General features: G+C 39.5%; 1 protein-coding gene across 1 annotated transcript in view; it reads left to right on the forward strand.

Moving 5' to 3' along the window:
* The window catches only part of LOC133351032 (uncharacterized), an 87,915-nt gene that overhangs the window by 20,471 nt on the left and 51,739 nt on the right, over positions 1-15,705 (forward strand). Inside the window, exons 18-24 of the mRNA XM_061565918.1 lie at positions 2,144-2,280; positions 2,587-2,678; positions 8,193-8,411; positions 8,902-9,063; positions 11,510-11,626; positions 12,198-12,415; positions 13,495-13,561. Of these exons, the coding sequence (XP_061421902.1) occupies positions 2,144-2,280; positions 2,587-2,678; positions 8,193-8,411; positions 8,902-9,063; positions 11,510-11,626; positions 12,198-12,415; positions 13,495-13,561 (1,012 nt within the window). The remainder of the gene's footprint in view (positions 1-2,143; positions 2,281-2,586; positions 2,679-8,192; positions 8,412-8,901; positions 9,064-11,509; positions 11,627-12,197; positions 12,416-13,494; positions 13,562-15,705) is intronic.

Here is a 15,705-nt window from a genome sequence, read left to right on the forward strand (position 1 = left end):
ATGTTCCCAATCTCAAGCACAATTATACAGTATATCCAGGTCGAGTTGCATCAATAATACGAATAACGAATCTGTGAAACCAGCAGAAAGGTCAACGTTATACTTGTACCTGCATTAGTACTATATCTTGAATGATGGACTTCTTATAGGTTTATGTTAGTACTGCAGTTTTCTTGTGCAAGTAAAATTATAAGAGGCAGGTTTTTTTAATCATAAATTTATTGATACGAATAGGTACACACCAGAAGTCATAGTGGTGAGTACATGTCTGTAAACATGGCTTTGTTGTACATACATGTATGGCAGGCGCTTCGGCGTACCTTTTGTTTAAAAAACAAATCGAAGTTTAAGTTTGTTTACAATTTTTATCAGGTTCACTATTTTGACAGATAAATTGTTTTTAGAAAAATAGTGCCGCAGGTGTAGGTAATCATCTCAAGAAGGTGCCATATGAAATGTTTTTTCATGGTACTTTTTTAGAGATGGATAAACACTTATGAAATACAGTATATTGCATTGACCACATGTTTAGAAGAAATGTTTTATTTTTTTCTGAAAAAATCCCCTCCACATGTACATGAATTAAATTGCAGAACTATAAATGTGTCTCAATCTGTGTAGCACCAAGGTTATCAGGACTGTACCCTTGATACGAACTGGACTTTATCTCAGATTTCAACCAATAGACAATTCTGTGTTAACACATTATCGTGGCCTATCTCAGCAGCTTTTGAGTTTTTTTTCTTATCAAGAATGGCTGCACTGCTCTCGATAGCTTGACTATTCGTCTTCTTGGTTTTTTCGGTAAAGTCACGTAGAAGGGAAGTAATAAAATAATAAAAATAAAACATAATAAAATAATTCTCACGACGTTTCGGCTACAACGCAAGCAGCCGTCTTCAGGTGAAGAATGAGACACTGCCAAGCTAGGAGCTTATATATAACCTGAGTTGGAGGTGGAAGAAGAGCGCCTTAACAAAAGAATGTGCATATCAAGCGGAATTTAGCATATTCATGGGAAATGCGTAGGAGGTGGGCGGGGGGATTTCAAAGTCATATTATGCCCATGCATTATGCAGGATCAGCAGCACCAAAGGGAGGGGCAGGGGGTAGCATTAACAAAGGGAGGGAATGTTAATAGTATATAGAAGCAATGAAACATGTGAATGGGAGAACGGTGGCAGGAGACCCGCAGCAGAGCAAATAATGCATTCCCTGTGGAGAACACAAGATACACAGTTAATGCCACTCACTGGCATTAACTGTTTCATTGCTTCTACATACTATTAACATTCCCTCCCTTTGTTAATGCTACCCCCTGCCCCTCCCTTTGGTGCTGCTGATCCTGCATAATGCATGGGCATAATATGACTTTGAAATCCCCCCGCCCACCTCCTACGCATTTCCCATGAATATGCTAAATTCCGCTTGATATGCACATTCTTTTGTTAAGGCGCTCTTCTTCCACCTCCAACTCAGGTTATATATAAGCTCCTAGCTTGGCAGTGTCTCATTCTTCACCTGAAGACGGCTGCTTGCGTTGTAGCCGAAATGTCGTGAGAATTATTTTATTATGTTTTATTTTTATTATTTTATTACTTCCCTTCTACGTGACTTTACCGAAAAAACCAAGAAGATGAATCCCTGCAGTCACGAAAGCTTTAAATCGAAGCTTGACTATTATTTGTTTTTATTTGAATTATGAATATATTCTCAAAACAATCGTGGAAATCACCTACTAGATGTAGTGAGACTAGTCAAGTTTTGTGTGTGCTAGAAACATCATTAAACGACTTAAAAAAACAGTTTTCATGATCAAGGTTAAATCAAAGTGGCAACAGAGCATGCATATTTATTCGTGATATTTCTAGCTCTTGGATCGTCATAGAATCTATAGTTTGGACAGAGGTAAATATCACATGCTGTAATTTCATATAAAAATAGCATGTTCTTGCTCAATTCAATACATTAGTCGACATTGTGTATTTATCCATCCATACTTTACTACTTTTTATATAGTGGCATGCTCTATCACCCGCCACGATTAAATTTATACTCTTACAACTCAGTCTCGTATGTCCAGCAATTGATAGTCTACTCGGAATGAATGACTAATCAGTTGACGGTACTGTTTCACTTCCAGACGAACACCTTCCAGGCCGTTCTGAGCACGGATGGTGACTCCTCGTTCTGCCTCATATTTTTCAAAGATGGAGGCATGCAATGGAGGCCAGAAGCCAGAGACCCCAGTTCTAACAATGCCCTCATGGGATTCAATAGGTGGGGTGCAACGTTGTCAACAGTCATTGTGTTTTTGGCAACCACGGTGACCGGACCACTGGTCTTTGAATGCTCAAAGAACATTTGTCATTGTTGCAATGTCATTGAACACAGTGGTGTGCAGAAAACACCGTGAACGTGGTCACGAAGATTTTTTTGATTTTTAAAGATAAGCTCAATATATATATGTGTTTACTTGTATTTCTTGTAATACTGGTTATAGCATGAAATACTCATATAGCTGTCAACTTGCTTCAAAGAAATCAGTGATAACGATTCTCTCATGTCTTTATTCGCCCCTCACAGTGGAACAAACCGGTTCTATTACAATGACGCACTGTCAAGATCCACAAATGCAGCTCGCTATCGCCCAGATACGGTCATTGGAAACAATACTGGTAATTCATTTGTACACTTTAATACATTGAAATCAACGTAGTGTTTTCTGACATGACTTGCAATACGTTGCTCTTCCCATATATAGGGAACAAAACTATTCCACCTGTTGTGGATTTCCCATTATGTTCACTTAAGGTTTTGTTAAACATACGGAGATGTCGAGGCGTATTTGGGGAAATACAAACAGGGCTTGTGACTTTTGAGGGAGAGAAAAAAAATGTTTATAAACCTCTCATTATTGATAGCAATGTTTATCTTAATATGAAGGTTATTTGGTAGGAGAAGACTTCCCATAAAAGTAATGGCTTCTTTTTCATCAACAATATATATTTTTTTATGATTGTTAAGAATAGTTTTATGTATTAGCGCACGTGAATATGAGGGTACCACGTCTGGACTATTTGGTGGATGGGACAGGACAATCTGTATTCGGAAGTTCTCAGGCTTCTATGTGGTCCGACATTGCCGTGTTGATTTCTACCATCTAAATGTCTGGATGCATTTGGTAAATAGATTTCTTAAATTTGTCAACATCTCAAAAATGTGTATAACATTTTATGAGCAAGCAATAAGGAGATAAATTAAACGGGGGGAAATTGAGCCATAACCTTCATGGCATCCACTATATTAATATTAATTGTACTAGATTTGGTTAGGCATTAGTTCAGAGTTTATCATGTGATTTTATTTTAACGTAAAAAGATCAATTAATTTCCCATACAATAGAACGTGGGCAAGTGCTCATTTTGTATCCCAGAGCCAAATTATCTGGCGGGGTACTCACTTTATTTACCCCCAAAGGAATTATGGGTTGAGTCAATCACCATTTAACAACTTAAATTATGTAATAGGCAGTGTTTAGTTAAAAAAGTCATCATGGTTGATAACATTTCTACACAAAATGTCCATATATGGTGACCACTCACTCTCCGGGGCTGCACTGTTTGATACAAAATGTGGATTTCCTTTGCCATATGTAAAACATCAAAATGCGTTATTTTAACGTGAAGCATTTGTTTTTTTACACGTTGCTTCTCCATAAAAGTGGGTTGGTTTACCACGTGCATGATGCAGCACACATTCCTTGCAAGTTCATATAAAGGTTAATTTTAAACAAAGAGCATGGATCTTTCACAACCAGTCTTCGTAAAAGTCAAGCACACAACCACAACTGGATTTTTTAGCTTACGTTAGTGTCGTCCCGCTGAGTGTGATAGATCTATAGGTCCCTGAACAGTAGCTTGTTACAGGGTGTCTATGAAACCAGTTATTGTTTAAGGTGATATTTTGAGCAACGGCCCTTCACCGCACAGAGGGCTACGGCCCTTTTCACAGCACACAGAGAGGCCAACCAACGTCCCTTTTCACAGCACACAGAGACCAACGGCCCTTCTTCACAGCACGTAGGCCTCTCTTGACAACTGCCAATGCAGTACCATAGTATAACACGTAGGCTTTCGCGACCAATATTATTCATAATCAACGTTTTTGGGTTTAGATCGCGTTATTTATAAATGTGTCATAACCCTCCACCACCCGACACGGCCAATCAGTAAAAAAGTGTCACGTTGACAAAAGACAATTAGTTCACTGCTTTAGCCCACCGGTGTGTTGAAGCGTGAAACCACAACAAAAGCATTTACATTTAAATATAAGCAATAGTGTGTCCATGCATGATTGGAATATAATCGATACTATAACACAACAATCGGCTGATAATGTGTTTAATCTAACAAATGCTAACCAAATTAACAAATTTTCTAGACTTTAAATAAACAAATCCCTATTAAAAACGAACAATTTAAAAACAAAACCGTAATGAACTTGACTAACACTGATTTAACCACTGACATGATTTCTGTCCTTTCTAAAGGCCTTAACTTTGCCGTTACCCCACGCACAATTCCAGTGGATGAGATAATTGCTGAGGTAGAATCGGCAGTAAGACTCCTTTCACATAATGAGGCAGAGATGACTAGACACGAGGTTGCCAAAATAATTGAGAATAGTAAAGTACCAAAAGTAAATATTAGCTCGAACGAGGCAAAAGCCTTAAGAGAGCTTCGTCTAAATAAAGATATTCAAATCCTAGCAGCTGATAAGGGCCGCACTACTGTAGTGATGTCATGAGCCGATTATGATAATAAAATTAAAGATTTATTAGAGGAAAGTACCTACATTAAAATTAAACGAGATCCAACTAATACTTTGGAACGTAAGACTACTGCAATCATTGCAAATTCATTAATCCCAAAAAATGAGCAATTCCTAATTAAGCCAAGGGCTTCAAAACCACCTAGACTGTATGGGCTACCAAAGATCCATAAAATCGGCATCCCTTTACAACCCATAGTCAGTACAATTGGCTCTGCCACATATAAATTAGCAAAATATGTAACTAAACAAATACAGCCCTACATTGGTAGGACATCATCATTCATAAGAAATTCAGAACATCTTGTGAATATGATCAAAGATATTAAACGTAACCCTAATGATATTTTGGTGAGTTTTGATGTGATTTCGCTATTCACTAAGGTTCCAGTGAGCGAGTCGCTTAAATTACTTGATACACTGTTAAAGAATACAGGTTTACCAAAAGATATTCCGAAACTCGCTGACCTTTGTTTAAATAACACTTACTTCTTATGGAGAGGCGAATTCTTTAAACAAAGGGAGGGAGCAGCAATGGGCTCTCCTTTATCTCCTGCTATAGCAAATTTGTACATGGAAAACTTTTAAACCAGAGCACTTGCCTCGAGCACATTAAAACCATCCTTTTGGTTTAGATATGTGGATGACACTTTGGTTGTCTGGCCACATGGTAAAGATACACTGAACGATTTTCTAAATCATCTCAATGCACAAAACCCGGCCATTCAGTTCACCATGGAAATGGAGGTGAATAACACACTCCCGTTCCTGGATATTTTACTTGGGCATGGCCTAAATGGTAAAATAACACACAGTGTTTACAGAAAGCAAACGCACACTGATGCCTATCTGAATGCAGATTCGCATCATCACCCAGCTCAGAAATCCTCTCTTATCAAGACGCTCATACATCGGGCTAAAACAGTGTCAGATGGTGAAAGTCTAGTGAGAGAAATTAAACATGTTAAAGAAGCACTAAGACAGAATGGCTACAATAATGCTCAAATTAACAGAGCACTAAATGCCAAATCACAATCGCAAAGCAACACTACTGAAAGCGATCAGATTATTAAAACAATAAAAATACCATTTATCTCAGGAGTAACTGACAAACTAGCCCGTGTTTTGCAAAAGCAAAACATTACAGTAAGATTTGGTACAGTACACAAAATTCAACAACTAGTAACGTGCACTAAAGACGAATTACCTAAATTATCAACAGAAGGTGTATATCGGATTAATTGTGTATGTGGCAGATGCTATATTGGACAAACAGGGCGTAACGTTAGTGTAAGACTAAAAGAACACCAGAGAAATATTAAACTATCGCAAACACAACTGTCGGCAGTGGCAGAACATGCATGCCAACAGGGACACTCAATTGATTTTGACAACGTTGAAGTGTTGTGTAAAACTAGTTACTACTGGCAAAGACTAATTAGAGAATCCATTGAAATTGAGAGAAACAGAAATAACTTTAATCGCTCAGACAGCTACAGGCTTAGTGCGGCCTGGAAGCGTATTATTAAATAAGATACATTACAATTCCTTATAAGGGAAACAAACACTAACTGATTACTAATGTTGCATAATCACAATAAAACACATTCCAAATGATTACTAATCTACAACTCGCATCGTAACAATAGCCTGATTACTAATCTAGTATATAATTACAATAACCCCCCCTTAAATCTTTGCACCTGATGAGTTAATGAGTTAATGATGACGTCACCCTGCTGCTGCTCTATATAAGAACGGGAGACACAGCAGAGCCTCACCATTCTGGCGAATTGCCCGATGATGCTGGATGCAATTACCAGCGAAACGTCGTACTCAAATTGTAAATTGTTGTGGTTTCACGCTTCAACACACCGGTGGGCTAAAGCAGTGAACTAATTGTCTTTTGTTAACGTGACACTTTTTTACTGATTGGCCGTGTCGGGTGGTGGAGGGTTAGGACACATTTATAAATAACGCGATCTAAACCCAAAAACGTTGATTATGACCATAGAATAAGTTGTTATTATTTTAATTTCATTTAAAAGTTAATTGAAGCAGCATCTTCATACAATTCTAATATTTTAGCATTTGTGTATTTTAATACCACACCCGACACAGCCTGATGAAGCTAGTTGTAATTACTGGCGAAACGTCGTGCTCAGATTGTAAATGTTGTGGCTTGGCTCTCCAACACACCGGTGTGCTGCACTAGTGACGAATTGGCATGTTCTGTTTACGTGACAACCCTTACTAGTTGGCTGTGTTGGGTGGTGGCAGGTTTTAATAACACATTTATATATTTACGCGATCCAACCCAAAACAAACTCTATTATGGATGATATTGGTTGCAAAAGCCTACATGTTAAATACCACAGTTCATTTAGTTAAATGTTGCTATTCATGTTTTGTTATTGTGGTGATTATCACTGCCAAGTAGACATTTTCCCACCAACTTACCATGGCATCCAATAACCATTTTTGTAACTTGGCACATCATTCCTATTAGCAATTCCCCTCTATTTTCTTGCCTGATCTCAGAAGATAACCAGGATTGAACTGGGTTACTACTTGGTTTGTAAGAGTTCCTGGTAAGACAGGCATCACTGGTTTCCTTCCACATGCCAAACATTCAAGAGTATTTGTTAAACAAGAATTTCCTGGGTAAATTTACATATCTAAATGAGCTTATGCCTCTCGCAAATCACATGACCTCTGTATGACTACTTGCACTCTGAATCCCTCCCGTCTCCCCGCCCCCTGTGAAAACAGATGCTGCTCCATGCAGCGTCGAGGCCCTTATGTGGCCTCCACCCTCTCCTCATCTTTCCTGACCATATGCTCACGTTTTGGCATTTAATTTCCATTCTTTTCCTCTTATTTCCTCAATCTTTTTCTTCTCTTTTCCTTTTTACCATTGTATTTTTCTTTTCCCATGCATTGCATCCTTGGCGTGCCATGGGTAAAACGTCGCGAGTGGAAATAATTTTGTTACAACGTATTATGTTTAAAAACATTACACGGTGCTTCCTGCAGTGAAGTGGCACTTCATTTGTGGTTTTTGAAACAATTAATATTCTGATATGTCTATGCCCGTTTATTAATTATAATGTATGCTGTAGTTTTTTTAAGCAGTTGAGTGCAAATGCTATATATAGGACACTACTTTAAAGCGGCAATGGTCTACCTTGTTATCCAAGCTAGTTAATATGTGTGTATATTTTCTGTCCATGACATTGTGTTGACTAAGTGTTGTGGTCAACATGTGGTTTTTTTATTTCTAATTTTCCAATCCTTTTGTCAATAATGATGGTGAGTTTATAGATTACATATTACGTCAAAAAATGAATGTGTTGCAGGTCTAACAGGAAGATGGGCTTACAGGCTGGATACAAACTTTGCTGTGACCACTAATCCAAAACGCAAGTGTATGGACTGGTATAGGAATGAGTTAGTCCTGCCTTCCATCAGCAGATTCACTACCTGTCCCTGCTCTTTGTGGCAAGGACAGTTTGACATGTCCTACATCACTGGGGACCTCATATCCAGATATGGCTACCAGCCTCTAAATGTCACAGGTGAGGCTAAACATTAATTTGCTTTTGGGAAATTTTTAAAAGAAGTCACTGCAAAAAATACATTGTATAAACCATTAATTGTAAGATTATCATTTGTCCTGCATTTTAGTGATGAAAAATATGTTGCAGTTTATGATGATGTAATTTAAACTAAGCGATTTATGTTCCTGATGTTATTTGTAGTAAATTACCATTTTGATCACCACACCAGATATTTAGATAACTGACTAGCTATATTTACATCTTTAAAAATAAACTTGTCATTAAGTTACACATTCTTTCTCTGTTGCACAATTGATTATACACTCATCTCTGTACCAGAAAAAAATATATAGGATAATCTGTTTATATTTATATGGCAATATCACTTTAGTCCAATACATGTCAATGCTGAAATGTGAACATAACCACTGCGATTCCCGCTCGCCGCCCCCCCCCCCCTCCGTTTAAATTCTATCATATTAATGCTGAAAATTTGTATTTGTGCCAGGTTCATTTTGGAGCTTGCAGAACTTCAATAAAGATAGATTTGGTGGAGGGGTGAGATGCCACTACAACACATTTGGGGCTCTTGTGTCTGGGTCGTATGAGAGGTATCTTCCTACCCCTTGGATCACCAACACTCTGCAGCAAGACATTCAACTTTACTCGAGTAAGTGATTTTAATTGTGCAAAATAGTTGTATTGTGAATTGGCTTAAATCTCCCACTGCCGCTGTCCACCCAGCGTATAAATCGGAACACCACAGTTAGGTAGATATGCTGTTAGTGTGTGGTGGGGTAGACTGTGGGTACTGCCACCTATTCCAAATTGTCTAGCAAGCATGGAGCCGTAGATCAAATTAGCCTTTAGAGATGGCCTCTAGAGCTCCCTGAAGTGGAGGCCCTTCTGTTGTGAAAAGTAATGAATATAGACTCTGCGGGAAAGTGCAAGAACAAGGTTTTTGTTTATATGATATGCAATTTTATTACCTTCTTTACACTCAAGTTATTTACACCTGTAATTGTTCCTGGCCTAATGGCACTTTGGCAAAATGCTTGACTCACATTTGAATGATTACAAGTTCAGGATTATTACATTTTGTCAGTCATATTCTTTGGGTCTTTCGGTAAAGCAACGTAGATAGAAAAAATAAAATTAAAATAATAACAAGATCACGACGTTTCGATCGCAACACAAGCAATCGTCATCAGGTGAGAGCTGCCAAGGTAGAAAAAAATATATGGCGGGAGCGTTGCTAAGGCAGGGATTTATAAAGGTTTGAGATGGGTGTAGCCCAAGGGTCAGTGGGCGGGGCTAGAGATTAAATTTGCATGTAAATGTAAGATAGGAGAAATCTTGATAAACGAAGTTGTGGGGGTGGCCATTGTATTGTGAGAGATTAGCATGTCAATGTAAGAAATTTTCTTGTAAATGTAAGCTAGGGAGAGCTCGGACATCGCCACATGGAGGTAGAAAAGGATGGTAAGCCGCTGTGGGGGAGGCCATTGTATTATGAGAGATTAGCATGTCAATGTAAGAAATTTGCTTGTAAATTATCACGATTGCTAGTGTTGCGATCGAGAGAGCTCTGAAAAGAGCATCGCCACCTGGAGGTGGAAAAGGATGGCAAGCCGCCATTTACTAACACAGCTAATGGTGGCTGTGGGAAAGAACCATCTGAGGACCCAATCAAAACCATCACCTTGCCATACATAGCAGGGGTCACCAAAAATATTTCCCAAATCATGAACAAACACAAGATCCAGGTACGATTCAACACAGTACATAAAATTCGTGATTTGATCCCATCTATGAAGGATGTGATCCCTGACATGTAATACTCCGGTGTCTACAAATTAAGCTGTGTCGGCAGCAGTTATATTGGGGAAACTAAGCGACATGTCTCGGACCGGGTTCGTGAACATAAGGCAGATCTGAAACACGGTAGGACCAATACCTCAGCCATGGCTGATCATTATTTTAACGCTGTGGGCACACACAAAATTGATTTTACCAAGACGAAGGTACTCTGCAAACCTACTGGCTATCAGCAAAGATTCGTCCATGAAGCCATCTAGATATATAAACAGACACAATTTCAACCGAGAAGATGGGTACAAACTGAGCAATCATTGGAAGGACGTTATTAACTAGTTTAGGTCAAAACTGGCTGTGTTGTTGCTTTCCTGCCTACCTGTGTTAGCAGTTATCTTCGACTATTTGAGTTACATTCACTAACACAGCCACCGTTACCTCCAAGTGGCGATGCTCCTTTCCGGGCTCTCCCTAGCTTACATTTACAAGCAAATCTCTTACATTGACAAGCTAATCTCTTTCATCATTAGACCACAAGTATTGTGGTTAATCCACACATGATTCGTTGTACAAAGGTTTCAGTTTTGTTGCCAGAAAAAAGGGGAAAAACCCTATTATTATGTTAATCTCTCACAATACAATGGCCACTCCCACAACTTCGTTTATCAAGATTTATCCTATTTTACATTTACATGCACATTTAATCTCTAGCCCCGCCCACTGACCCTTGGGCTACACCCATCTCAAACCTTTATAAATCCCTACCTTAGCAGCGCTTTTTTCTTACCTCAGCAGCTCTCACCTGATGACGATTGTTTGTGTTGCGATCGAAACGTCGTGATATTGTTATTATTTTTATTTAAAAATATTTTTTCTATCTACGTGGCTTTACCGAAAGACTCAAGGAATATGAATTCCTGCAGTCACGAAAGCTTTAAGTGATGTGGTTACAAGTGCTTAGGGAATTGTGTACCTGGATTGTCAGCGGGTTTTTTTGCCTTTTATAAATGTGGTGATAGATTTCTAAAATTATTACTCCTTACTCCTGCGTAAATTTGTCTCGGTTGCGTTGTTTCGTCCGTTTTCGGATTGCACCGCGTATTGCTCACTACGGTATTTACCTTCATGTGCTGAGAGCTTCTTTCAGCTCTTGAAGAAGCTCTCAGTTCCTGAACAAGGTCCCAGCACATTGAACATAACATCAGACCTCACGTTGAACAATACACAGTACAAACCGAAAACACAGTGGAGAACTAAGTCAATGATGTTACACACAAACACTTTTTTGTTCTTGTTTCCAGCAAATGAAACACAACCATATAAATCATGTTGCCAGTCTGGAGATGCCAGGTTTTGCAGTCTGTACCAACAGAAACGCCCTCCCAACCAATGTGCTTTCTACAGGCCACCGTTTGCTGGTAAGAGTCCTCTTTTAAGAATTACGTTTATTTAAATGTTCAGAATCAAAATGTATTTACACTGGTGGAAGCCGATGAGCTATAATGCTCTTTTTCACATATGTCCAATGTGGTCACCCAATGGCTAGCTTTCAAAGATCATTGCTTGATATATAAAGACCAGTGCTTTCCAACTATGATCACAGGATATGCTGCAACATGAGTCTCCATTTCAGGCATTGAAATAAACTTGAATGAGGAATATTCACAAGATACACGGTATATATTAATAGAGTTCACATGTTGATCTTGGTCTGCAATCAACTGAGCCCATCATCCCCCAATAAGTGGCACTTTGCAAAAAAACTGTAATCCTATGATAAGTGTAAACTCAGTCATATGGAACGTTCATCCCGGTTTCGGGCCAGATAAGCACCACCCAATGTCAAATTGAATATCGTAAAAAAAAATGTATAGTTCCATGAATATACACACAAACATGAATTAGGTGGAATGGTGGTGCAATAGTTAGCATACTGCGCTATGACCCCAGCGATCCGGCATTGTAAACTTGGTTACTTTTTCATTGCAGCGTTTCTCATTGGCGACCCTCACATCACGACCCTGGACAATGTCTCGTACACCTTCAATGGCCTGGGAGAGTACACTGTGTTGGAAGCGGTTGGAGATGGGGTGAATTTCACCATGCAGGGCCGCACAGGAATTGCGAGGACCAATGCCTCCGCCAATATTTCTTCAAAAGCAACTTCCTTCATAGCCATTGTTGCACAGGAGACCGGCGGCATTAAGGTACACGCAAATAGCTTGACAAATATTAGGTTCCCAAGCTTAAAGACATAAATTTCCCCGCCCCCACCGCCTCTGTCCACCCAGCAGTTTAAATGGGCACCCCACAGACGGTCTGATCGGCAGATCACGCGTGTATAGGGGTAATGTGTGCATACTCCCACCTCTTCTAAGATGCGTGTGGCCAACAATTGATATATGAACTGGCCTTGGGCTCCCGCTGTTTACCAACCTGCACTGAGCAGTGCGGTGAAACTTGGTCAAACAGCCACCTCGGCTAACACAGCACAGAGGTCGCAACCGGGTACCCGATACCCGTACCCTACCCGATACCCGGGTACGGGTAGCCGTTTGCGACCCTGGTACGGCCGGGTACGGGTAGGCCGTGAGTCACTGGTGAGTAACCGTTTGTCACTAATTTCGGATAGGGTACGGGTACGGGTAGGGAACGGATACCCGGGTACGGGTACGGGTACTCATTTGCGACCTTGGTGCGGCCGGGTACGGGTAAGGAATCAAAACCCGTTTGCAACCTCTGACACAGCATATAGGGAGGTCTTAATCCAGCAGTGGATTAACAAATGTCTAAAAAAAATACATATACTTGCAATAAAATACACCACGTTGGCTACGTACGGTGCGAAAGAAGTTCAACGTACATACACACATAGAGGGACTTTATCGTGCTCCCTCTAGTGGACACTCTTTTGCCAGCAGTGGCATGAGCGTGAAATTTCAGGGCTGCACCTTTACCTTATAGCCCATCTTTATAAACTATAGATGAAGGTTTCATAAATTATTTAACAATGATAATTAGAGAGCAGTTTTTTTAACGGCACGGTGGAACTGTGGGGTTATGTGAAAAAGCCAAACAGTTTCAAGTGATCTTCAACAGCACATGACAGAAGCATTCACGAAAAATTACACCTGAGATGTTAGTAAGCATCCGTTATTCATGTTATTTTTTATGTTGAAAAATCTACTTTTCTGTCCTGTATTTTATTACCCATACCTCTCAATGACAACACATATTGCATTTTTACCCGTGATTGTTTACAAACTGTTTAATTTTGCTTTTACAGGTTGAATGGATTCTCAAAAACAGCAGCATATTAGTACTGGTAGATGGCAAACAGATCAATTCAACAGGTAAATAATTCTGAATGTTTTACCTGGATGAAAACAACTCATGCAGTATCTGTTTTTATATTTCGCTGTGCTTCATATATACTGTGTTTCTCTGTATGTTTTGTATACATGACGCTCTAAGATAAATTGTATCGGTGATAATGTGCTTCATTTTTAAATCCTTTATATTAAGTTCGCTTGCTTGCTTGCTTGCGTGCTTGCTTGCGTGCTTGCTTGCTTGCTTACGACCGTGCAAATCTTTCGGTCGTTTTTTAACCCACTTCCCGTGATCCAATCGAGCTGACATTTTGCACACAGACTCGTTGTGCGAGACAATTAATGTTCGTGAAAAAAAATTCCTAAATTTTACACTGTTTAGGGAAAACAAATTCAATATTTAATTACCAATTTTTTAATACTGGCAGACAATCATCTGACCCATAGGTGGCAGCCATCTCAAGCCAGAGGACGAGAGGACTCTAGCCGCCACGCATATAAAGGATTTATAGTGAAAAACTTTGTTTTTACGGGTTATACTTGTTATCTGTGGAGTCCTAATGATAACCATACCATTGACTCTTGTCACTGATGTGACCTGTCTTGATCCCTCTGAATGAATTAAAGTTGCAGGTTTGTATAAACAATTTAACATTCTATAATACCTCATTTCTACAGCCAATGGGTACCACAATTTTGCGCCGTTCTGTTATAGTGGGGCTGTACTGGAAAGCCTGTGCGTTCTCGCATCAACTGGCCTGTCAAATAGATCGATTTGGTTTACTGAACAGGGCTTTGCACCAGCTGTGTTTGTCAATGAAGGATCCATTTGGGTCTGGGACTATTCTGGAGGTATTTGCGACATCCTGAAGTCAACATGGAATCTATATGTGCACATGCCATTACATCACTCCCTTGGTTCAACTTTCCGTCTATTTTAGTGAAAAAAAACATGGCCTAGCGGGAGCATGTTCGCCATTTGTTGCAACCCCTGGTTATTATTATTATGGGTGCATTAGGGTGCCACGGTGGCGAGATGTTAACCTCGCATGGTATACAGAAGGTTGTGTGTTCCATCCTGACCCTGATGCTGTATAGTAGGAGTTTGCATGTTCTTCCCATGGTCGCATAGATTTTTCCCCGGGTCCTACGGTTATTCTCTCCACATTTAGAAACATGCGTTTAGAGTATTTGGCTGCGATAAATGTCCACATGATAAGCCACTTCATTGAGCTATTAGTTGTGGCCAGGTGGCTTCTGAAAAAAAGTTATATAGCTCGCTGGGCCTTACCTGGTAAAATAAAAAATAGTTTTATAGTTTTTATAGTTTATTAACCATACAAATAAATACATACAAATACTCACTGTCTGTTTCACATAGGACGTTTAAAATCCCGTAACGTCAATTGTGAAATTTGAAAAGTTCACTCGAAATTAATTGGAACATGAAGAGCAATCAACTTGGCAGGAGTAATGAAACATAAGATGAAAAATACAAAAACGATATATTTAAATTCTGATGTGTGAGAATAGGGTTTCCCCTTGTTTCTGGCAACAAAACAGGTGTTAAGATGTTAAAACACCAAACTGAAACCTTTTACAAGGAATCATGTCTGCATTAACTACAATACTTGTGGTCAGAATGCAAACAAAAAACACTCTGATTTTTTTTGTTTTGTTGCCAGAAAAAAGGGGAAAACCTATTCTCGTATTTTGGTACTGGCAAAAGAGGTCCCATGATGTAGCTCTGATGTGTGTTTGGTGCGCTTTGCGTCTTGTTTGGCATGATGTCTGACGTTTTTCTCCATGTGTTGAGAGCTTCTGCAGAAACTGAATATGCCAAACAAAGGAGTATAGCCCTAAAACATATCGGCGAGCTATACAGCACAATCACGAAAATCTACTCAGCAGTGCAAGAATATTTTAACTTTACCTGCAATCACTTGATCCATGCCCTTACACTTTGATAAAGACCACGTGTTTAGACAATGTATTTCCTGGCATCCACCCTATTGCCTGCGGGATGATAGTGGGCAGGAAAGGGGAACGTGGGTGGAGCAGAAGGGGTGAAGACTTTGGAACCATGTTGAGCATGGAGGCTAATGGCCAGGGCCCCTGTTGATATTTATGAACCGGTACTGGGCTAACAGGGTTCAGACCCTAATAGG

This window comes from Lethenteron reissneri, chromosome 36, assembly GCF_015708825.2.
Source record: "Lethenteron reissneri isolate LAM-NWPU_2019-01 chromosome 36, ASM1570882v1, whole genome shotgun sequence".
NCBI classification, from domain to species: domain Eukaryota; kingdom Metazoa; phylum Chordata; class Hyperoartia; order Petromyzontiformes; family Petromyzontidae; genus Lethenteron; species Lethenteron reissneri.